Source organism: Mus caroli, chromosome 2 (genome assembly GCF_900094665.2).
Source record: "Mus caroli chromosome 2, CAROLI_EIJ_v1.1, whole genome shotgun sequence".
NCBI lineage: Eukaryota > Metazoa > Chordata > Mammalia > Rodentia > Muridae > Mus > Mus caroli.
The window spans coordinates 112610558-112633723 of NC_034571.1; the positions used below are offsets into that span (position 1 = coordinate 112610558).

Consider the following 23166-nt stretch of genomic DNA (forward strand, 5'->3'; position numbering starts at 1 on the left):
AAAAAAAAAAAAACAAGAGCAGTAACAAAAACACCAATAAAAAGACCCAAAAAATAAAACAAGAAGAGCGCACGGGACCTTTTGTCCATTCTCAGTGCCCTCCTTCCCTTCTCACCCTCACGGCCGACTCCAGGGAATGCCGGGCCAGGCGGATAAGCACAGCCAGGATGTCAAGGACCACAGAGGGTCCTGGGCAGGTCACCTCCAGCACATAGCGGAGCCGAGGCAGCAGGTTGGTAGCCAGGAGCCCCTAAGGATGCAGAAAGAAACCCACTGCCACATAAGGGGGACACCCAGGTCTTGGTGACCTCTCCTGCTCATCGAGCCTGCCCTGTAGGTCAAGGATGGAAATGCAGAGTGCCCTTTACCTTGATGACGTCATGTCTGGCCAGGTCCGGGGGAGGGCGGCTTCCTTCCTCAGGTGTCTTTCTCTTCTCCTTTCCTGTTGTGAGTTCCTCATCCTCATCTTCATCCTCCTTACCGTCCTGGCTGGGCATCAGAGGGAACACCGAAGCTCCATGATACCAAGAGAAGGTGCGGTCCAGGAGCTCCTGCCAGAGGATGGGGTAGAGGTGGGAAGAGACAGACAGAAGTCATGGTCCAGGACAGCAAAATTATCCCTCGCCAACACACAGAAGCGGCAGGGAGGCAAGGCTTGTGGCCTTCAGGAGGGGCTTACACCTGCCACCCTATTCTCCAGCCTGCCTCCAAGCCTTGGCAAAGGGTATGCCCAGGACGCAGAGCAGAGCCTTGTCGCCCTGACATACCTCATCTCCAGGAGCCACTAGCAGAGTACGCAGAGCCCGGACAGCTGCTGCAATGACACTGTCCACCCTGTCATCCAGAGAGAAGCGCAGCAGGAAGAGGAAACCAGCATCCAAGAGGAGGCGCAAGACACTGCCCACTAGGCGGTCCACAAACTCACCAGCCTGGGCCTTGGGTACAAGATGCAGAACTTGGATAGAACCTTTGCTGACCCATTACTGCACATTTGCCCCATTCCTAGTCTGACCCACAGTAAGGAGGAAACGTCTAAGATCAAGGGATGAGGGATGGGGTATTGCTTGGTAGGACCAGGCCAGCAGCCCACTTACCCTGCCGACGATCTGGGACAACACTTGCAATGCTAGTGCTCTCTGCTGGGACACCTGGCTACGGGTCAGGTGGAACAGCTCCTGTAGAGAATACCCTGCTCGCTGATGCAGGGACAAAGAGTCAGAAGGAATCAAGACACAGGGCAGTATCTTCTAAATACCCAGGAAGGTGTCAAGAGAAAGGCAAGATAAACAAGTGACACACACCTAGTCATGGCTCTCCTTGGAACCTCAAGCTAATAAAAATTATAGGTCATGCACAGAGCAATAGCTACCACACAGCAAACAGGGATATAATAGCTGTTTAATTTCTAATCAGAGGACAGCCATGGAAAGTGAATCTGGTCTCAGTGGATGGGTATGGTGTCAGTGGTCCAGCATGGAATAAGGATACAGATATTCTCTGGAGTGAACCATGCTAGGTTGTGAAAATGGCGATTCCATGAGGAAGCATCAGTAGAGTGGTCAGAGGAGGGAGAGGCAGAGCTTGGGGGTCTACGGACTGCCCTGCCAAGCGCAAGGCCTAGGACCTCAGTCAGTGAGCAAAGGAGGGCTGGGAAACTTTCCAAGCTGAGGGACGGCTTGAGTTAGGCCAGAGGAAACCAGGATGGCAGCTCGTGAGGGAGGGAACAGCCTGAGGGAAAGCATGCAAGGCCTGGCTCTTGAGTTACAGGAAGGTAGGGTGTCAATAGAAGGAGCAGCATCTTGACTCTAAGAAACTGAGTGACAGCAAGGCCATGAGCTGGGGTGGGACACACAGGAGGTCAAAGGCAAGTGACCAGAGCTCCGAGTTTTGCACAGTTGCTAAACATTTGCCAAGAGTTCCCCAGTCCTCCTAGGACCCCATCCCTTACCTCGGCCTCTTCTCCATGGTGGTGCAGGCCCAGATGTGTGGGAAGATCCACATCAGGCGCCAGGAGCTCGCCCTGAAGGCTGAATCGAGCCTGCATTCTCTAAGACAAAGAAATGAACTGTGTTGGGTGCTGCAGCAGTTCTTCACACTCAGTCACCTTTAATCTCAAGTCTTTTAGGATTAGCTCTGGGCTCTTCCTCTCACTGGGAACAAGGCTTGGGGGGCCTATAGGGCCAGGCAGGGTGACAGGAGAGAAGCTGAGAACAAATAAGAGCTATTTCTCAGGCCCCAGGTCTGGGCAGAAGAGCAGCAACCCCACCCCACCTGTTCGTCCTCACCTCCTGTGTCTGCTGCCGCCGGAGCGGGGGCAGGTCCTGGGTCCAATGGAGCTTGTCCAGCTCTACCGTGTCCATGTGGAGCCAGTCTTTGCTGGGGGTCATGGGCAGTTTCAGTGCTAGGGAGGCAGAAGCACTGTGTTCCTCAAGGGGCTCAGCACACTGGCAGAAAGCAGCTGCCTCAGCTCTGGCTAAATGGTACGGCTTGGGGGCTGGCACCCCTAGCAACTGGATGAATGTTTCAACTATAGCAAACATAGCTGGTCCTGGCTCTAGCCCCATGCTGACCTCAAAGACATGTTCGAAGAAGAAGAGAAGAAAAGGAAGAAGGGACAGAGAACGAAGATAGGACACCATACATCAAGGAAAGTATAGTAGTCCACTCTCTGGTACAACCCTCTGAAGGAGCAAGAGAATGGAGACCAAGAAGGGGAGGCAGCTATGCTGCTCCAGTGGGGCAGGGTATAGAACACCTCTATCATCTCCTCCTGCGACCTCACCTTCACCCCACCCCCACTCAATCTCCCTGGCTGGCCCAGCAGTCCCTCAGTCCCTCAGGAGCAGCAGGTTCCGGGCTGTCATAATTCAATTTCCTCTTTTGTTAATCCCTAATGGAATAATCTTGTTTCTGGGAGATAAGTGGTTCCACTGGCCTCTGCTTCTGGTCTGGCATGTTCAGAGGCCTGCACTGGACACTTCTCCCTTTTCCCGATCCTGCCATCCCTCCAATACAGTGATGGAAAGGGAATGAAGCAAGAGCAAGGGCAGGAAGATGGTCTGTCTTGGGAGGGAGCCTCAGTCACACCTTGCTGACCCTTCAGGTGGGGAGAGAGGTAGGGGCATCAAGACTAGAAAACAGAAGTGTGCGCAGAAAGCTGTGCGCTAGCAAATGAGGACCACTGAGTCAACTTAAAGACACTAATGAAGATGTCCAAGGGCGGGAGAGCATCTTCCCCATCAGCAGGCTGGGACAAAGGACACTTTTCCTACCCTTTTTTCTTTTTTTAACATTTATTTATTTTGTGTATGAGGAGAGTGTTTCTTTTTTTAACATTTATTTATTTTGTGTATGAGGAGTGTGTGTGTGTGTGCGTGTGTGTATAAGTTGTTTTTCTCTTTCATCATGTAGATTCCAGGGATCTAACTCAGGCTGTCTGGCTTGGTAGCATGCACACTCCCCTTCTGTAGCCTTGGCTGTCCTGGAACTTGATATGCAGACATTAGGCTGGCCTCAAACTCACAGAGATTCGCCAGACTCTGCCTCTCAAGGATGCTGGAATTAAAAGCATGCACCACCACACCGGGCTATTTTTTTTCCTCTCTGAAGAAATGATGGTACCTGCCCTCCATACCTGGGGTTCTTGGCTGCAGCTTGTCCTCCATCTTGTCCTCCACCGTGGCCTCCGGCTTTTCTTCCAGCTTGTCCCCAGTCCGAGTTGTACGAGTTGACGTGACAGGCTCTTCTTTAGTGACAAGAACTGAGGGTCTCTCTGGGCTCTGCTTCTTGGTGGCCTTTGCTCCTGTTTGTCCCTGGACATGGCTATGAGATCTCAGGAAGGCAACCAAGCTGGGGTCTGAGGGTAAAGGCAGAGAGTAAGAAGCTAGGGTGACTCCTCACGGGACACCTGCTGGAAGATTCCCACTTCTGGGTGCTAAGGTCAAGACAAACTACTTCCCTGTCCTGGCTCAGGCCCCCTACAGTCTCCTGGGGCTCCTTAATGACCCTGCCAACCCACCCCTGTGTAGCCCCTGAACCTGACTACCCCCCATGGCCCTTGCCCTCCACAGTCCTCTGGCCGAGGTTCCTATGCTGGAACCTTTGCTTGCTATCAGATCAGATGTCTGAGAAACAAGTGAATGTTGACTAGAGCCAAAAGGACAGCACTCAGCCAAACTTCTTCATTTCCTCTCAGTCTGTAAATACATTTACTAAAAACTGAGTATACAGCACATAAGTGCTCCGCATATAATGTGGAACAAGACTGACTAAGAAGAAAGGTGTGGCACAGCACACTCCTGTATGTGTCACTGTAGTTACACAAGTGGGTAAAGGAGAGAGGGCAGAGCACAGCTGTGATAAAGCACAGGGTGAACTACACCAGGAACTATGGTAGTACCTAATGGAGCAGGGGTGGCTAGACCACCAGCAGCACCAAATCCAATCTGCAGCACTAGCTGTATAAGGCACTTTGTCTGGCATGTGCAAAGCTCTGGGTTTCGATTGGAGCCCTCCTCCCATAATCTACTCTATATTCCTTACCAGCTATGCGACTTGTGGAGAATTTCTCTTACATTTCTGAGTCTCACTTTTTTTTTTCTTTTTGAGGATTTTTTTGTTTTCAGTTACTATTGGGGCACAGGGAGGTAGTATGTGTACACGTACAGGTCTGAGTACAACTTAGTGCAGTCAGTTCTCTCCCACCTTTACATGGTCAAAGGCTTGCTTAGTTACCCACTGAGCTAGGCCATCAGCTTCAAGCTTTAAGGAAGGGTCTCAGAGCCAGGCTGGCCTCAAACTAGCCATGTAGCTGAGCATGAACTCTGGTCTGACTGGAAGTAGTTCCACATGCTGGGATTAAAGGCATGTACCACTCCAAGTAACAGAGCCTGCTCTGTTTGTTTGTTTGTTCATTCATTCATTTATTCATTAGTAAAATGAACCTAATACCATATCTCTCCCAGGAGTAGAAGAATAGCTTAAGGACAAAGAAATGCATGGAAGTATCAGTATAGAGCATCAATCTCCAAAGCCAGCAAGTAAATAAACGCTCAAATTATGTCTGCCCTGGACTTCTAGAGGCTAGAAGAATGGTTCAGTGGTAGGGAACTTGCCTAGAATATGTGAGGACCAGAGTTCAATCCCAGCTACCAAAACACACACACACACGTCTTCCCCAACAAGTGGCAGTCCCTGCTTCGTGTGGCCCCAGCAAGCTAACTGCAAGACTTAACATGCATACCGAGTTGAGCCAGTAATTGCTGCTGCTCCTTCAGGATCTCCTGAGGATCCATGGCTTGTAGTCTTGCTACATTCTCTTCATGGATTGTCTGCACCTCCTGCTCAGCTGCCTTGCTCCTGAGCCCCTTTCCTGTGACTAGATTTGGTCTGTGGAAGCCATGACTCCTCCCAGGAAGCTGGTTGCTTCTGTCCCTGAAGGAGGGTGTCTCACAGGGCACAGCACCTGAAAGAAGTAGGCAGTCAGTTTTATTGCTCTACTCTCCTAGCTCTACCCTCTGGCCTCTTCAATAAGGCAACTAGTCCCAGGGACCAACGATGGCCCCGGGGCTTCGCTGGACACAGAAAGGAAACCACACAGCATTTCAGGCATTTGGGGGAGGCAAGATGACCACTTCTCATTCATTCTTCTCTTAAGACTTATATGGGACAGCTGGAGAGAGGGCTCAGAGGTTAATTTTAGTTTTTTTTTTTTTTTTTTNGAGACAGGGTTTCTCTGTGTAGCCCTGGCTGTCCTGGCACTCACTTTGTAGACCAGGCTGGCCTCGAACTCAGAAATCCTCCTGCCTCTGCCTCCTGAGTGCTGGAATTAAAGGCGTGCGCCACCACACCCGGCCAGAGGTTAATTTTAAAAGTTTTATTTTAATTATGTGTGTGTGTGTGGGGGTCTGTGTCTGTGTGGGTGTGTCATGCACACATATATGGGTTGTGTGTGGACATGCCAAGTGCACATATGTGCCAAATGAGGCATCGGCTCCCCTAGAGTTGGGATTATAAGCAGTTGTAAGTACTTGACACAGGAGCTAGCAATCATGTTAGGGTTTTCTGTAAGAGCACTCCTCACTCTTCACCACTGGCCATCTCTCCAGCCCCAGTGCCTTGGTTGTTAATACTGTAGGTGTAGCTTTCAAGAATTAGAGGCAGAATTAATTACTTACCCTCCCTTAGTAGTATCTATCTGAAATTGATTAAAATATGCTTGGGGGCCGGGCAGTGGTGGCGCACACCTTTAATCCTAGCACTCGGGAGGCAGAGGCAGGCAGGCCAGCCTGGTCTACAGAGTGAGTTCCAGGACAGCCAGGGCTACACAGAGAAACCATTTCAAAAAAGAAAAAAAAAAAAAAAATGCTTGGGGGAGGTGAAGAAATGGCTCAGGAGTTAAGAGCACTTGCTGTTCTTGCAGAAGTCTGAGGTTCAGTTCTGAGCACCTATATGGTGACTCACAACCATTCAAATGCCATTTCCAGGGAGTCCAGTGCCCCTGCTTGATCTCAGACAGTACCAGGCACGCACAGGATAACATAAATGCGCACAGGCAAAATACAAGCACTCGTAAAATAAAACGAAGCAAGTCTAAATATAATTTTTATATGTATTAGTATTTTGGGTTTTTTCCTTCTTCCTTTCTTTCTTTGTTTCTTTTTCTTTAGTTTTTTGTTTTGTTTTTGAGACAGGAATTCTCTGTGTAGCCCTGGCTGCTCTAGAACTCACTCTGTATGTAGACCAGATTGGCCTTGAACCATCAGAAATTCTCTTGCCTCTGCCTCCCAAGTGCTGGGATTTGGCTCATTTGGCACACGCCACCACTGACCAGCAAAAAGTTTTGAAAGAGAGAGAGAGACAGAGACAGAGAGACAGAGAGAGATAATGAGAATGAATAATGGACGGACATTTGAGAGGCTAGGGATGTAGCTCTGTTGCTAGCGTGCATATCTTTGCTAGGACACACAAAGCCCGGGTTTGATCCCATAACCATATAACCTGGCATGCTGGCACATGCCTGTATTTCCAGCAGACCAGAGGTGGAAGCAGGAGAATCACAAGTTTAAAATCACCCTTCATTACACAGTGAGTTCAAGGCCAGACTGGCACACATTAATCTTGACTTTGCCCCACTCTACCACCACCAAAGAGAGAATACATTTCTACGAGCCAACATGACTGAGCACTGTCATCTTCAGCCTGGCAGCACTCACCCTCTGGTGTGTCTAGGCTGGGGACAACTTGCTCAGCTGATGTCACCCTGCTTTCTGACACCCTTCTTGCTGCAATCTCTTGGGCAAAGATGCTCCTTTTACCAGATGCTGCTGGTCTCACCTACAGGGCAAAGAGAATAAACCAAGTTGTTGATATTCATTACCCATTCTTTCTTAGCTCCAAGGCTCTGGAACAAAGAGAAAAGAAAGTTTCTCAGATAAAGTAGGACTTCTGGATATAGTGGTACCCAGCTAAAATCAGCATTCTGGAGCTAGAGGCAGAAATAAGAGGAGTTCAAGACACCCTCTGCTACACAGCAAGCTTGAAGATGGTGATGAGAAATGAAACCTTGTCTAAAAAAAAAAAAAAAGAAAAGAAAAAGAAAAAGAAAAAGAAAAAGAAAAAGAAAAAGAAAAAGAAAAAGAAAAAAACAAACAGGTTTGCTGGTGAGATGGCTCAGCGGTTAAGAGCACTGACTACTCTCCCGAAGGTCTTGAGTTCAAATCCCAGCAACCACATGGTGGTTCACTACCATCCATTATGAGATCTGACGCCCTCTTCTGGTGTGTCTGAAGATAGCTACAGTGTACTTACATATAATAATAAATAAAATTAAAAAACAAAAACAAAAACAAAAAACAGCAACAACAAAAACAGCAATATGGCCAAGTTGGTAGGAGCACTTGAAGCCTGATAACACAGGCTTGATCCATGGAACCCACATGCTGGAAGGGGAGAATTGACTCCTACAGGTTTTCTTCTGATTTTCATGCCCAGGCCTGAACACATTTACACACCCACACACACACACAAGTAAATGTACCTGTTCTGTAAACATGAAGATCTGATTTGAATCCCCATAACCCATGTTAAACTGGTACAATTTGCACGAATCTGTAATCTCAATACTTCTAAAGCAAGATAGGAGACAGAGACAAAAGAATCCCTGGAAATTCAAAGGGCATTGAAGGCTGGATGTGATAGTATATGCTTATACACTTAGAGGCAGCACTTGAGAGGCGGAGGCAGGAGGATCTCTGTGAGTTCCAGGACAGTCTGGTCTACAGTGAGCTTTAGGACTCCCAGGGCTACACAGAGAGACCCTTTCTCACACAATCTAAGCCCTAAGCCATCGACTCTCAACATGCAAAGCTGTTAACAACAAGGCTAAGCTGTTTTAAAGACTAAAGACAGGAGAAGGCAGGGAATGACACCCGAGGTGCTTCTCAAACCTCCAAAACTCACAGCATGCACATTTACACATACACACACCACAAGAAGAAAGTCCGACTGGAACTGTGGTTAGAACTCAGGGTGCATCATTGCCAAGAATCGGGAAGCAATGGGTTCAATTCCCAGCCACGCCACGCAAAAGAAACAAACAAAAACACAAAATTCTATCACTTGGAAAGGCTGAGGCAAAAAAGACATTTCTGAGTATGAGGCCCGCCTCCTACTGAAACAACTTCAAAGATAAAAAGTGTGTGTGTGTTACAGACAGATGGTTCAGTGGTTCGGAGCATTTGCCTTGCTGCTCTTGCAGAGTTGAACTCCTAGTTCCCATGACGTGGCTCACAACCATTCATTAACTTCAGTCCCAGGGAATAAGAAAGCCTCTTCAGACCTCCATGGGCACCAGGCATGCACGTTGTGTACACACATACGTGCAGGTGAAACACTCACACAGATAAAAACAAAATGTCTAAAGAGAGGTCTGGAGATGGCTCGGTGGTCCAGAGCACCCGCTGTTCTTCCAGAGAACCTGAGTTCAATTCGCAGCTCTCTCACTGGGCAGCTCAAGCACCTATAACTCACGTCCCAGGGGCACTCTACCTTTCTGGGCTCTGTGGGCACGGTGGACATGGCACGTTGTACCACTCCTGGCTCTTTTCTTTTCTTTTCATTTCTTTTTTTTGGTTTTTTGAGACAGGGCTTCTCTGTATAGCCCCGGTTGTCCTGGATCTCACTCTGTAGACCAGGCTGGACTTGAACTCAGATATCCGCCTGCCTCTGCCTCCCAAGTGCTGGGATTAAAGGCATGCGCCACCACTGCCTGGCCCAGACATAGATACTTATATATGGTTTTCTTTAAAGGAAAATAAAAGGGACTTGCTTATCACTGTCCAGAGCTCCCTAGGGAAGATTCGCTCTGAGAACCACTCATTCCCTAAGCACCGCCTGTGCTGGATAGTTTTACTGCAACGTGGCACAAGCTAGAGTCGCGAGAAAGGAGATCCAGCTCTAAGGCATTTCCTAGTGATTGATGGAGAGGGCACAGCCCATTGTGAGGGGTGCTTCTCTGGGCTGGTGGTCCTGGGTTCTATAAACAAGCAGGCTGAGCAAGCCAGTAGGCAGCGCCTATCCATGGCCTCTGCATCTGCTCCTGCCTCCAGGTTCCTGGCCTGTTTGGGGTCCTGATGAAAGTGTAATTGAAATAATGCCTTTCATCCCCAAGCTGTTTCTGGTCATGGTGTTTTGGTGCAGCAATAGAAAGCCTAACTGAAAGTCCACCTAAGGGAACTCGGCTTACCTGTCTCTCCTGAGAGCGATGGAACACAGGTGGGAAAGCAACACCACTGGGCACAGGCAGAGTCACAGTGACTGAACTTGTATCTCGTTCCTGTGGCAACAAAACACAAAGTAAGGAAGACGCACAGGCTTCTCCAGGCTGAACCCGATACCAGTGGCCCCCATGACCCTCATTCCAGGGGTTCAGGAACCCATGTTGGATCTAGTCTAGGTGGTTCTAACCATGTCCCAATCTGACCTCGGAGTGTTAAAAGTGTACCTTTCTGCAACACCCTCCACTTATAAACCCTTTTCTCGTCCAAATGGGATGCCTTGCCCCACCCAGCCGGGCTGACACGTACAACAATCTTAGACAAGACAGCAGTGATGTGCTGATCATGCCTGTTCAGCCTCTCTTCAGGGTCTTCATCGTGAGGCAGGGGGCGACCAGGGCTCGGTCTTGCTCTTTTTGCAGGAGCGGGAAGCAGAGCTGGGGGCAAATCTGGGAGATCTGAAAGAAAAAGAATGCAGATATTAAGTATATTCACACGTTCCTAAGGAAATATGGATTGGGGGCAGAAACAAAGAACAAAAGACAGCTGCTCTGGGCCCTAGCTTCAGCTGTGTATTCTTGGGTATGATATTTAACCTCTCTGAACCTCAGTTTCTTCATCTGTATAATGAAGCTGCAGCGCTGGCTTGCACCTCTGGTCCCTCAGTATTTACAAGAAGATTGTCACAAATTCAAAGTCAGCTTGTGCTCAATAGTGAGTTCCAAACACTCACTCTCTCTCTCTCTCTCTCACACACACACACACACACACACACACAGAGGAATGAATGAAAGCAATAAAAATAAAACAAACTTTCAGCAACACAGGTTACAGTTGGAGCAGCATTCAGCCACCTCAGGATGGAAGCAGGGTCCCTGAGGCTGAGCCCTCTCTCCTCATGCCCATGCTCGCAAGCACTCACTGTCCAGCATCACCACATCCCGATGGTCCTGCGATGGGAGCTGGTCTGGAGGAGCATCACCATGCCTCCTACTCCCCTTCACCAGCTTCACCGCTGGGGCTGCACCAGCCTCAAGGAACTGATTCTGGAAGCGCAGCAGGTCCACCTCTGACTCTCCAGGCTTCGGTCTAGACAGCATCATGACCCTGGAGCTGTGCCCTTTGTATGATTCCTTCCAGTCCTCCCTCTCATTCACCCCTAAAAGCATCAAAACAGCAGCGGTTACAACTGAACCCTGGTTGTCTTTATCTTTTCCATGCATTGATGTGAGCTCACTGGCATTTCTTTCTCTATCAGCCCTCTCTGGCCATCAGTCTAGTAAACTTATTTACAGCTAAGGCAAGGGCGGCTGACCTGTCTATAACCCCCAGCACTTGGGGGTAAAAAGCAAGAGGGTAGAGAGTTCCAGGTTACCCTTGGCTATATGGTAAGTTTAAAAGCCAGCCTGAAATACATAAAACCCTGTGTCAAAAAAACAAACAAGAGTGGGGCATGGTGGCACACACCTTTGATCCCAGCACTTGGGAGGCAAAGGCAGGCAGATCTCTGTGCATTCAAGGCCAGCCTGGTGTACCTAGTGAATTCCAGGACAGCCAAGGCTACACAGTGAGACCCTGTCTCAAAAGAACAAAACACAAAACAAAACAACAACCAAAAAGTAAGTATTGCCAATTTAGGTTGTTTACAATCTGTGGGTGACAAAACTCTCAAAAATTTTCTCAAATTAGATGATGTTGGTAGCAACCTTGTTATATTTGAAAAAGCCACTAAATTGTATGTACATTTTCCTTTTTAAAAGATTTCTTATGAACAGTGTTCTACCTGTAGGCCAGAAGACTGCATCAGATCACATTACAAATGGTTGTGAGCCACCATATGGTTTGCTGGGAATTGAATTAAGGATCTCTGGAAGTGCAGTCAGTGTGCATTCAACCTCTGAGCCATCTCTCCAGCCTGTATGTACACTTTCAAAAAGATAAATTCACCAGGTAAAGTGGCACATGCCTTTAGGGAGGCAAAGGCTAGTGGATCTCGGTGAATTTAAGGTTAGTTGTCTACAAAAACCCTATCACAGAAAATAAACAATGAAACCAACAGAGCCTCAATGGCTCAACCAATAAAGACACTTGCTGCCAAGACTGGCAACCTGAACTCAATTCCCAACCCACATGGTGACAAGAGAGAACCAAATCCCGCAAGCGGTCCCCTGACCTCCACAAGCACAGTGTGGCATGTGTGCCTCCCCTCCCCAAAATAAACAAGTAACATAATAAAATAAAATGTAAATAAATGGCACATGGGACACATCTTCTAAAGGCTGAGGACAGTAGAAGCAGGGAGAGACACGACAAATAGGCCACAATGGTAACGGTGGCAAGCAATCTATGTATTTCCTTATTTCCCAGTCCTATGCAGGATCAAATGAAATAACTATACTTACTAGGCCAGTATAGAAAACACTCCTAACACAAGGGCTAAAGGGGGCAGAAATGTTAAAATATTAACATGAGTGTGTAACTTAAGGAACAATACCCATAATCAGCTGTGATTGGCTATGCCTGTAACCCTAGCACTCAGGAGGTTAAAGGATTTGAGAGCCCTAAGACAGTTTGTGCTATAATACATCAAGACCTTCTCCCCACAAAAAAGATAAAAAACAAAGTTACCACTAAAAAAGCTTTTTGAGAGTTTACTTTGGGCAGAGGTATGTAAAAAAGGCTATAAATGTTCAGGGCTATTGTCAGCATGCAGGCAGCTGAGGCAGAACAGTTGAATTCAAAGCCAGCCCCCAAGGCTACATAGTTAGCTTCAGGTATAGGAGGTGTGTGTGTGTGTGTGAGCGAGTGCGTGCACACGTGCTGGTTTGAGTAGTCATGTGTAGGTCAGTGGCAGAGTGCTTGCCTAGCATGCAGAAGACCTTGGTTTCTGTTGGGACCTAGGTAAGATATTAAGGCCCAGCTGTTACCTGGATAGCTTGGCATTATAAGGAAACCTTCCCATATGTTTCTGCTGTTGCTAGAAACTTTCTAATGTCAAGGTTGATTATATATTCTGTTATGTTCTGTGCCCTTTGAAACCAATCAAGACAGAAGTCAGAAGAACTCTTTTGTATAGTTACCCACAATAAGCTTGGACCCAAACCAACCACCCAACAGCACTTCCTACACCTTTGTATAAGCTTGTATGGTGTAAGTTGCCTTGGGGATGGTCCCCAACATAAAAGAGACACTTGTACCAGTATAAGAAACTATTTGGAATAATACTTCCATCGTGAGTAGTGGTCAAGTTTACTTTTCCAAGATCTCCCTGGGAATTGACATTCTACTTGGCACAAAGAGACATGTACTTGCGTAATTGACATCCTAATTGGCAAGTTAAGACACATGAATGTTAGACAAGTCCCATCCCAGTAGGCAAGTTAAGACCTGAATATTAGATAAAGCAAGTCCCCTGCCACAGTTGAATACCCCAACCAATAGGAACACAGTGAGTGTACAACAAAGACATGTTCCCAAGGAAATCCTCCATCCCTAAATCCTGAATAACTTGGCACAGATGTTTGTGGATTTGGGGCCTAAAAATCCTGTAGGATCTTAATTCAAGGGGTATGGTCCAGTTCCCAAATCTGGACCACGGAATTTGGTCCAGTCATGGGATATATGCTCAATAAACTATCCCTGTCTGAGATTGGTGTTTGTGAGACGATTCTTGAACCCCAATAGTTTCACTGCCCAGTAAACACACACACAAACACGGGGCTGTGATGGGTTGTTTAACAGCAGCATTAGAAACCTAAGTCAGAAATCAAATGACTAGCTCCACTACTTACTAGTGTAAAATTAGGCAAATTATTTAAGCTATTCCAAATTCAGTTTCAAGCCTGTAAAATGCACAAGGATGAGACAGCCTAATCCCAGCATTTGGGAAGTGGAGGCAGGAGGATAAGGCGTTTCAATTCAACCTGGGATTCAGGAAACCTTTCAAAACAACAGCAAATCATTACTGCATGCAGCGTGCCTTCCACAGTATCTGTTATATAAATAAACTTCAGTGAATGAAAACAGCAAGTCCCATGCTACATAAAGAAGCAAATGTACTCCCCCACAAACTCCAGGGGGGGATTTGTCTAAAATCAATTAGTGCTAAAAGTTACACCTTGAATTATAATAAGGATAATTCCTATAGATAACCTCTAAAGCGATAACCTCTAAAGAAAACTAACAATGGATTTACTGGGTTTTGGAATAGCCTCTTACATCGCAGCGTATCGGCGACACGACCAATCCAGAGACTGCACCTCAGGCTCTAGTTAAGCATCCTGGATCGCCCGCGTCTGCAACCAAGAGACAGCTCGTGAGGCTCGAAATGAAGAGCTGTACCCGAGGTCTAGGTAACACAAGATACTTCTGTGCAAAGACTCCCAAGCAGGTATGATAAAGTAACCAGACACCTTGCTTCTGGGTTCTCCACCTGAGTAACTTGATCGGGGTCTCTGCAAACAGCAACCTACTCCAACCAAAGCCGCCTGGGCGCCGCCATCTTGGCCGTGCGGACTGGCACTTCCGCCGCCTCTAGAGTTCGGCTTCCGCCGAGCAGCCCCGCCTGCCGCGCTGAGGCTCGCCGCGGAGCTCGAGGGCTCCCAGCTCAGCGTTGTGTCTCTGAGCCTCAAGCGGCGAAGCCTGCGGCGACTAATCTTTCTTTACACAGACGCTGGGAACACACGCGTTTGATGTACTGCAGACCCAGGTCTTTCCACAGCACGGCAGATGTAAAAACTGACACAAACGTCCTTCTGCACTCACCACCGTGCTTAACTGCATCCTGTATTCCCGCTCCACTCCCAGTACTCAGCATACAAAAGTCTGCACACATACCAATGCGATCTCCCCAGTGTGCTTTTAGACGAGCGAGAAGGTAACTGTGAGAGGGGGATCCAAAGAAAGCAACTCTCCCAGAGAGCACTGTAAGAATTGGGTGTTAATGAGAAGACTAAACAAACTGGTTGTCATCAAGGTTACCCGCTTCCTAAGCATCTTTCCTTCGTTCATGCCAGTCTCTCTTCTTGGGAATTCAACCCCCTTTCCTGCCGTCCCTTCCCACAAAGTTTATCCCCTTTAAGGTCTAGCCAGAATCAACTTTGATAAAAACAACAACAAAAAAAAAAAAAACTTTACCAATCAGTTCTGCCCCCTGAACTTCTAAACTTGGATGGTCTGAAACCCAAGCACTTGCACTAACCACTTGTATGGAGCAGACTGCTGCGATTAGAAGTTACCTTTTCACAAGAGAAGTTCTTTCAGCCTTGTGATATGGAAGGCTTGAGTAATTCTGGCACTTGGGAGACTGATATTGGAGGATGACAGATTCAATGTCTACTTAGGTTACACAGTGAGACCCTGGTTTTTTTGTTTCATTTTGTTTGTTTTTCTGTTTTTCTAGACAGAGTTTCTTTGTGCAGTCCTGGCTATTCTGGAACTCACTCTGTAGACCAGGCTGGCCTCAAATTCAGTCTCTTGAATTAAAGGTGTGTGCCATCACCTATGGGCAAAAACCTATTTTTTTAATTTTATATTTATTTCCTTTTAAATATACACATTTACTTGGGAGGCAGAGGCAGGTGGATTTCTGAGTTCGAGGCCAGCATGGTCTACAAAGCGAGTTCTAGGACAGCCAGGGCTAGAGAAACCCTGTCTTTAAAAACAAAATAAATAAATATACAAATAAATATACACATTTGCCTGCATGAATATTTGTGCATATGTGTATGCCCTGAGAAGCAAGAAGAGGGAGTTAGATCTCCAGGAACTGGAGTTACAGATGGTTGTGGTCCACCATGTGGGTGCTGGGAATTGAACCCAGGTCCTCTGAAAGAGCAACAGGTGCTCATTTTTAAAAATGTTTTTTAATATCTATTTATTAAGTGTGTGTTTTGCTTGCATGTATGTATTTGTGCTACATGCATGCCTGGAGCCCAAGGAATTAAAATGAGGATATCAAGACAGTATTGGATATCCTACAACTGCAGTCACAGATAGTTGTGATCTACTGTGTGATGCTAAAAGCCAAACAACACTGGTCCTTTGCAAGAGCAACAAGTGCTCTCAACTGATGAGACACCTCTGTTGCCCAGTGCCCTGTTTTGGCTAAATAAAAAGTCCTGTGCGTGAGAAAGGACTGATTAGACTGATTTCCCTGTGAGCATGGGTCCTTGTCTTTTGGCTCCATTAATGTTCAGCAATCAATGTATCACTGTGCACATACTTATCCTTAGTAAATCATTGTTTGAGGCTAGCCCAGGATAGCCAATGTTAATTCAGAGGTTTTAAACTTTAGTAGGCATCAGAATTTACTGGTGAGAATTGTTACAACACATTGATGATGCTGGGCATAGTGATATGCACCAGTAATCCCAGCACTGGGAATGCAGAGGCAAGAAGATTGTTACAGCTCAAGGCTAGCCCAGGCTACTTAATGAAACCAAATCTCAATTTCGATCTGACTTTGTCTGTCTCTGTCTCTCTCTCTGTCTCTTTCTGTCTGTTTCTCTCACATGTGTGTGTGTGTGAACACACACACACACACACACACACACACAAACACTCACTCACTCACTTGTGCGTGCTAATGTTCCAGAATGGATTCAAATCTATGTAATCCTTCAGGGAACCTCCAGGCCTCAGTCACGTCTGTAAACTTCAGCTATTAGGGATTAGGCAGCCTTTCGATTTCAAACAGTAGTAGACTACAGCTACTAAGATATTCTGGAAATGGGGGAAAGAGCTGGTACAAAGCAGCAGAATGAAACATGGGAGAAAAACACAGCTCAAAATGAAAGGGTGGATCCTGGAGAACACTCTGCCAACTAGCAGCCTGTTTTGTTTTTGAAACTTCACAAGGTCAAATGTAGCTCTGACTGGCCTTGATTTTGCTGTGCAACTAGGGATGACCTTGAATTTTCAGGTCCTCTGCCCTTCATCCCACCACCCACCCACCCCCACTAGAGTGTGGGGAGCTACCACACCCAACCTTTACTGACAAATCTTAGCATCACTAAAGAAGAGAGTTGCACACAATTTCCCTCTTGGTGTGATGACTTAAAAATACAAATATGTAAGGATTCTTTTTTGTTTGTTTGCTTTTGCTTTTTGAGACTGTTTTTGCTTTTTTATCTCAGTGTAGCCCTGGATGTCTTGGAACTACTCTGGAGACCAGGTTGACCTCAAACTCACAGATATTTGCCTGCCTCTGCCTCCCAAGAGCAGGGATTAAAGGCTTGTGCCACCATGCCCTCCACATCTTGTCCAAAAAGATCAGAATACAGTCAAGCATTATGACCTAGAAAATTCTAGCAACACAGGAACATAATATACAATGACCCAAGAATACAATTACCTAAATCCAATTGTGGATAATTGTACCAGTGGCCAGCTAATTTTATTAACTGCATGTCTAGGAGAGAAGGGAGGATCTTGTAGATTTAAAATTATTTAAGAAGCTGAATATGTGGCCCTTATTTGTATATATTTTTAATATTTTTCTTTATCTCTCTTTTTTTAAAGATTTATTTATTATTATATATAAATACACTATAGCTGTCTTCAGATGCACCAGAAGAGGGCATCAGATCTCATTACAGATGGTTGTGAGTCACCATGTGGTTGCTGGGACTTGAACTCAGGACCTTCAGAAGAGCAGTCAGTGCTCTTAACCACTGAGCCATCTCTCCAGCCCTATTTATTTCTTATATATAAGTACACTGTAGCTGTCTTCAGACACACCAAAAGAGGGCATCAGATCTCATTATAGATGGTTGTGAGCCACCATGTGGTTGCTGGGATTTGAACCTCTGGAAGATCAGTCAGTGTTCTTAACCACTGAGCCATCTCTCCAGCCCCTAGTATATTCTTGTTATTACTACTTCATTAAGACAAGGCAACCCAGGCTCCCTTGGAACTTACTATGTCGTTGAAATTCTTGGAAATTCCCTTACCTCTATGCTGGGATTATATCATAATCTTTTTGGTGGTTAAAATTTTATTATTGCTATTATTTTGTTGTTGTTTTTGTTTCTCGAGACAGGGTTTCTCTGTGTAGCCCTGGCTGTCCTGGAACTCACTCTGTAGACCAGGTTGGCTTCAAACTCAGAAATCTGCCTGCCTCTGCCTCCCAAGTGATGGGATTAAAGGCATATACCACCACCCCTGTTTAGAATTATAATACTTTCTACTTGTATTTTGACAGAGAAACCCTGTTTTTTTTTTTTTTTAAGGATTTATTTATTATACATAAGTACACTGTAGTTGTACTCAGACACACCAGATGAGGACATCATATCTCATTACAGATGGTTGTGAGCCACCATGTAGGTGCTGGGATTTGAACTCAGGACCTTTGGAAGAACCGTCAATGCTCTTAACCACTGAGCCATCTTTCTAGCACTTTAACAAACCCTTGGGTTTGTTTTTCTTTTCTTTCTTTCGTTTTTTACTTTTTAAAGATTTGTTTATTATTATATGTAAGTACACTGTAGCTGTCTTCAGACACACCAGAAGAGGGTGTCAGATCTCATTATGGATGGCTGTGAGTCACCATGTGGTTGCTGGGATTTGAACTCAGGATCTCTGGAAGAGCAGTCTGTGCTCTTTTGAGGGTATGTGAGGCTAGATGCCTACGGAGGCTGGAGGTGTTAGATACACTTGCAGCTGGAATTACAGGTGGCTGTGAAGCTGCCTGATGTGGGTGCTGGGACTTTTACAAAACTTCATCTAGAAGAGCAGTGTGAGCTCTTAACCACTGAGCCAACTCTCCAGCCCTAGCCTAGGCTGGCCTCATGTAGATCATGTTCAAAGGTCTGGAGTATTTGCCCCAGCAAGACTCTTGAATTTCTTTAAATCATTCACTCTCCCTAACTTCTTCCTTATGTCCTTAAAAGGAATTAAGTCAAATTCATAAATCTCTGTTATTTATTTATCTAATGGCTGAAGGCAGCAGCTTTTATTGTCCACTTCTCATTGCCTTCCTCCTAGCACCTGGTCAGGGGACCAACCAGCCTCTTTGCAGAGCAGGGGTTCCCAGCATCTCTGAGCTGAGGCTCTCTCCTGGTGGCTGTGTTCCTTTGTTCTAGTTTCATGGCTTTTGAGGGAACCACAGCTCTGCTAGGTGAGAAATGATTCTTCCCCTTCACCTAGACTTATATCAGTTGTGTATGTGTGTATGTTCCATCCAAGAATCTCTAAATAAGTTTAAAGGTGAGTTCTCGCCTACCATGCTGTGTGCCATTCTGTAGAGCAGTTTTGGCTACACACCTTTGGCTCCCAGCAGAGGTGCCCAGGTAATTTATTATTTATTTATTTATTTATTTATTTATTTATTTATTTATTTATTTATTTTTGAGACAGAGTTTCTCTTTGTAGTAGCCCTGGCTGTCCTGGAACTCACTTTGTAGACCAGGCTGGCCACGAACTCAGAAATCTTCCTGCTTCTGCCGAAAGTGCTGGGTTTAAAGGCGTGGGCCACCATGCCTGGCGCCCAGGTAATTTAAAAATGGCTTGGCTAGCTCTAAGGCTAGAACTAAGGCAGTTCTAATCCTCCCTGCCCCCCAGCTAGTGCACATTTCCCTCCTGCATTCCTGGCTTAACACCCTCAAATTCTGTATTTTATCTTTGTTGCCTTGGCTCCTGAGTGGCACCCCAGTCTTTGCTACCAAGACACTTCTGGTCAGCCCTTCTGGGGTCCACATTCTGTCTCACCTGCATTTCAGATGATTTTCCTTCTGCAGCTCTAAATCTGTTCCATCTCCCTCCAAATCATAGTGATTCCCCTCTCCTTTCTCCCAGTTCCTTGCCTGTGCGAATCTAAAGGTTCTGCCCCTCTCTCTCTGCCCAGCCATTGACTGTTGGCTCTGTATTGATTGATCAAAAACCAATTGGGAAGCCGGGCGTGGTGGCGCATGCCTTTAATCCCAGCACTCAGGAGGCAGAGGCAGGCGGATTTCTGAGTTTGAGGCCAGCCTGGTCTACAAAGTGAGTTCCAGGACAGCCAGGGCTATACAGAGAAACCCTGTCTCGAAAAACCAAAAAAAAAAAAAAAAAACAATTGTGGACAAGGACTTTCAAAGTTTGGACACAAAGATTCCCAATTAATTCAAAGCATTAGACTAATTCCCAAAGTTCTTGTTTGCTTTTGTTTTGATATGTTTGATTTAGAAGACAGGGTTTTTCTGTGTTATTAGCCTACTCTGTAGACCAGGCAGGCCTGGAACTTACAGAAATCCCCCTGCCTCTGCCTTCAAGTGCTGATATTAAAGGCATGAACCACTGTGCCCAAGCCCAAAATTTGTCTCCCAGTCTTGCCTCCAACTCCTGGCCCTCTTGCCTCTGCTTCTTTAGCAAAAATACATAAAAAAACAAAAACAAACAAACAAAAACAACAACAACAACAAAAACCCAAAAAACCCAGCCTGTGTTACCACTACCAACCCTGTGCAGGTCTCGAAATCGCTCGTCACTCTCTGACCTCCAACTCATAGCTGGTATTATAGGCCTGAGATGCCAAGCTTGGCAATATGTAATATTAACAAGGCATAGTTTAAAGAGTTCTTTTTTTTTTTAAGGATTTATTTATTATTATACATAGGTACACTGTAGCTGTCTTCAGATGCACCAGAAGAGGGCGTCAGATCTCATTATGGGTGGTTGTGAGCCACCAATGTAGTTGCTGGGATTTGAACTCAGGACCTTTGGAAGAACAGTCAGTGCTCTTAACTGCTGAGCCATCTCACCAGCCCACAAGGCATATTTTAAAATTAATAACTAATATTACCACCAACTTTACACAGACATTCATTTTCTCCCCATACATCCTTTTTTCCATCCTGAGATCATATCAAGCATGCCATATTATATTTCGTTTCTATGTCTTTATCTAACAATTTCCTAAGCATTTTGGGAGTTGCAATTGCTGAGGATTGAACCCCAGGGACTGGGGCATGCTAAGTATGCCCTTTACTACTGAGCCACGTCAGGGAGCAAAGGCATGGCGGCAGGAACAGTTGAGTGACATGTTGAAAAACTGGGCACAGGGGTGGACATACTTTTAAGCTCATTTCTGGGAAAGCAGAAACAAGCATATCTCTGGGGCTTGTGACCTAGCAAGTCTACTCTACTGGGTCACTTAGATACCTAGTTCAGAAAAAGAAGAGAGAACTGGGCATAGTACAGGCCTTTAATCCCAACACTTCATAGGTAGAGGGAGGTGGACCTTAGAGGCGAGTCTGGTGTACATTGTGAGTTCCAGGTCAAGCAGCTACACAATGAGAGGATGTCTCAAAAGGGGATTGGAATGTGGGTGGTACTTGAAAAACAACACCTGAGGTTGACCTACATGCATATGTGTACACATGTGGACACAGGAACAAAAACCAAAAAAAAAAAAGAGAGAATCAGGGACCCAGCAAGCTAGTTCAGTGGGTATGTGGCATGCAAGCCTGAAAACTTGAGTTTGATCCCCAGAACTCAAGTAAGATGAAAAAAAACAACCGATCAACCGATTGATTCCACAACATTTTCTTCTCCTTCTTTTTTTTTTTTTTTTGGTTTTTCGAGACAGGGTTTCTCTGTATAGCTCAGGCTGTCCTGGAACTCACTCTGTAGACCAGGCTGGCCTCGAACTCAGAAATCCGCCAGCCTCTGCCTCCTGAGTGCTGGGATTAAAGGCGTGCGCCACCACTGCCGGGTGAACATTTTCTTTTGATGTCCACATACAGGCTGTGTCACATGAACCCTTCCACAAGAACCGCCCCCCACCATTGTTACACAAGTACACATTAATTTTTTTTAAAAAGAGGACAAATACGACACGCATATATATTCTAACATACAATTCTTCCCCTCAAGGGTTCTCCTCCCCTGTTGAACTCGTTTTCAAAACATTTATTTATATTCCTTTTATATGTGAGTGTTTTCCTGCTTGTATGAGCATCACATGCATGCTTGGTGCCTGTACTGGCTAGTTTTGTGTCAACTTGACACAGCTGGAGTTATCCCAGAGAAAGGAGCTTCAGTTGAGGAAATGCCTCCATGAGATCCAACTGTAAGGCATTTTCTCAATTAGTGATCAAGGGGGAATGGCCCCTTGTAGGTGGGACCATCTCTGAGCTGATAGTCTTGGGTTCTATAAGAGAGCAGGCTGAGCAAGCCAGGGGAGGCAAGCCAGTAAAGAACATCCCTCCATGGCCTCTGCATCAGCTCCTGCTTTCAGACCTGCTTGAGTTCCAGTCCTGACTTCCTTGGTGATGAACAGCAGTATGGAAGTGTAATCCGAATAAACCCTTTCCTCCCCAACTTGCTTCTTGGTCATGATGTTCGTGCAGGAATAGAAACCTGACTCAGACAGTGCCCAAGGAGGCAAGAAGAAGCTGTGGGGTCCACAGCTGACTATGAGTTGCCTGTGGATGCTGGGAACCTGGGCCTCTACAAGTGCTCCTTTAAAAAAAATTATTATTTATTTTTATTCTATGTACATTGGCTGCATGTGTGTCTGTGGGAGGGTGTCAGATCTCCTGGAACAGGTATTACAGACAGTTGTGAGCCACCATGTGGTTACTGGGATTTGAACTCAGGACCTCCAGAAGGGCAGTCAGTGCTCTTAACCACTGAGCCATCTCTCCAGCCCACAAGTGTTCTTAACACTGAGTCATCTCTCTTTTTTTCCACGTTTGGACCTAACCCCTTTCAGACAGCCCAAGCGTGTACCCTCTCTCTTTTTATTCCTAAATCTGTTCTGGGGAGAAGTCTGATTATTTGAGGCTTCCCCCAAGGTTGTAAGAGAACGTCTAGTTGCCTTTGGGAATATACCTTTCTGCTTCATTGTCTGTGGGGCAAGGAGTGGCATGATCTCCTGCTTAGCATTTGGTAGGCATAGCAACAGTTTCTAGCACCCTTGAAGTTCAACTATAGGCATTATTTTCCCCATGAAACCCCCAAAGCAACAACATTTGCCTATAAGGAGATAAGGACCATAGTCTGTGATCTTCCTCACCCCTTGAGTGGGACCTGCCAACCCTCATGAGCCAGTGGTTTGGGGAAGAAAGGGTACTTGGGTATAGGTCAGGGGGTCATGCCCCATAGCTCACCTTGCTTCCTCTTCCTTGTGGGGAGAGAGGCCTCAAATCTAAAGAAGCTGAAATAGCTGTTTCCTGGGATGCTGGAAATTGGCATCAGGTGTCCTGCTTCTGTGAGCAGTCATGTGTGTATGGGTGTTGTCTGCACATATGTGTGTCATGTCATGTGTGTGCCTGGTGCCTGACGAGGTCAGAAGTGGATGTTAGATCCCCTGAAACCAGAGTTATAGATTGTTGTAAACTATCACCTGGGATCTGGAACTCAAAGGAGGGAGTCTACTGCAAGAGCAACAGTGCACCTAACCATT

General features: G+C 46.1%; 1 protein-coding gene across 5 annotated transcripts in view; it reads right to left on the reverse strand.

The window, feature by feature from the left end:
- Positions 1-14311, reverse strand: part of Rpap1 (RNA polymerase II associated protein 1) — a 23393-nt gene extending 9082 nt beyond the window's left edge. Inside the window, exons 1-14 of one of the 5 annotated variants that reach the window (XM_021157074.1) lie at positions 14189-14311; positions 13995-14071; positions 10699-10935; positions 10086-10234; positions 9746-9835; positions 7215-7335; positions 5243-5464; positions 3635-3856; positions 2286-2401; positions 1949-2047; positions 1095-1196; positions 768-935; positions 369-551; positions 116-250 (exon numbers count right to left, since the gene is read on the reverse strand). In XM_021157074.1, coding sequence (XP_021012733.1) covers positions 116-250; positions 369-551; positions 768-935; positions 1095-1196; positions 1949-2047; positions 2286-2401; positions 3635-3856; positions 5243-5464; positions 7215-7335; positions 9746-9835; positions 10086-10234; positions 10699-10879 — 1788 coding nt within the window. In that variant the 5' untranslated portion in view covers positions 10880-10935; positions 13995-14071; positions 14189-14311. The remainder of the gene's footprint in view (positions 1-115; positions 251-368; positions 552-767; positions 936-1094; positions 1197-1948; positions 2048-2285; positions 2402-3634; positions 3857-5242; positions 5465-7214; positions 7336-9745; positions 9836-10085; positions 10235-10698; positions 10936-13994; positions 14072-14188) is intronic. The other 4 variants (XM_029474061.1, XM_029474060.1, XM_029474063.1 and 1 more) reach the window with 4 other exon arrangements.
- Between the last annotated feature and the right edge of the window lie 8855 nt (positions 14312-23166).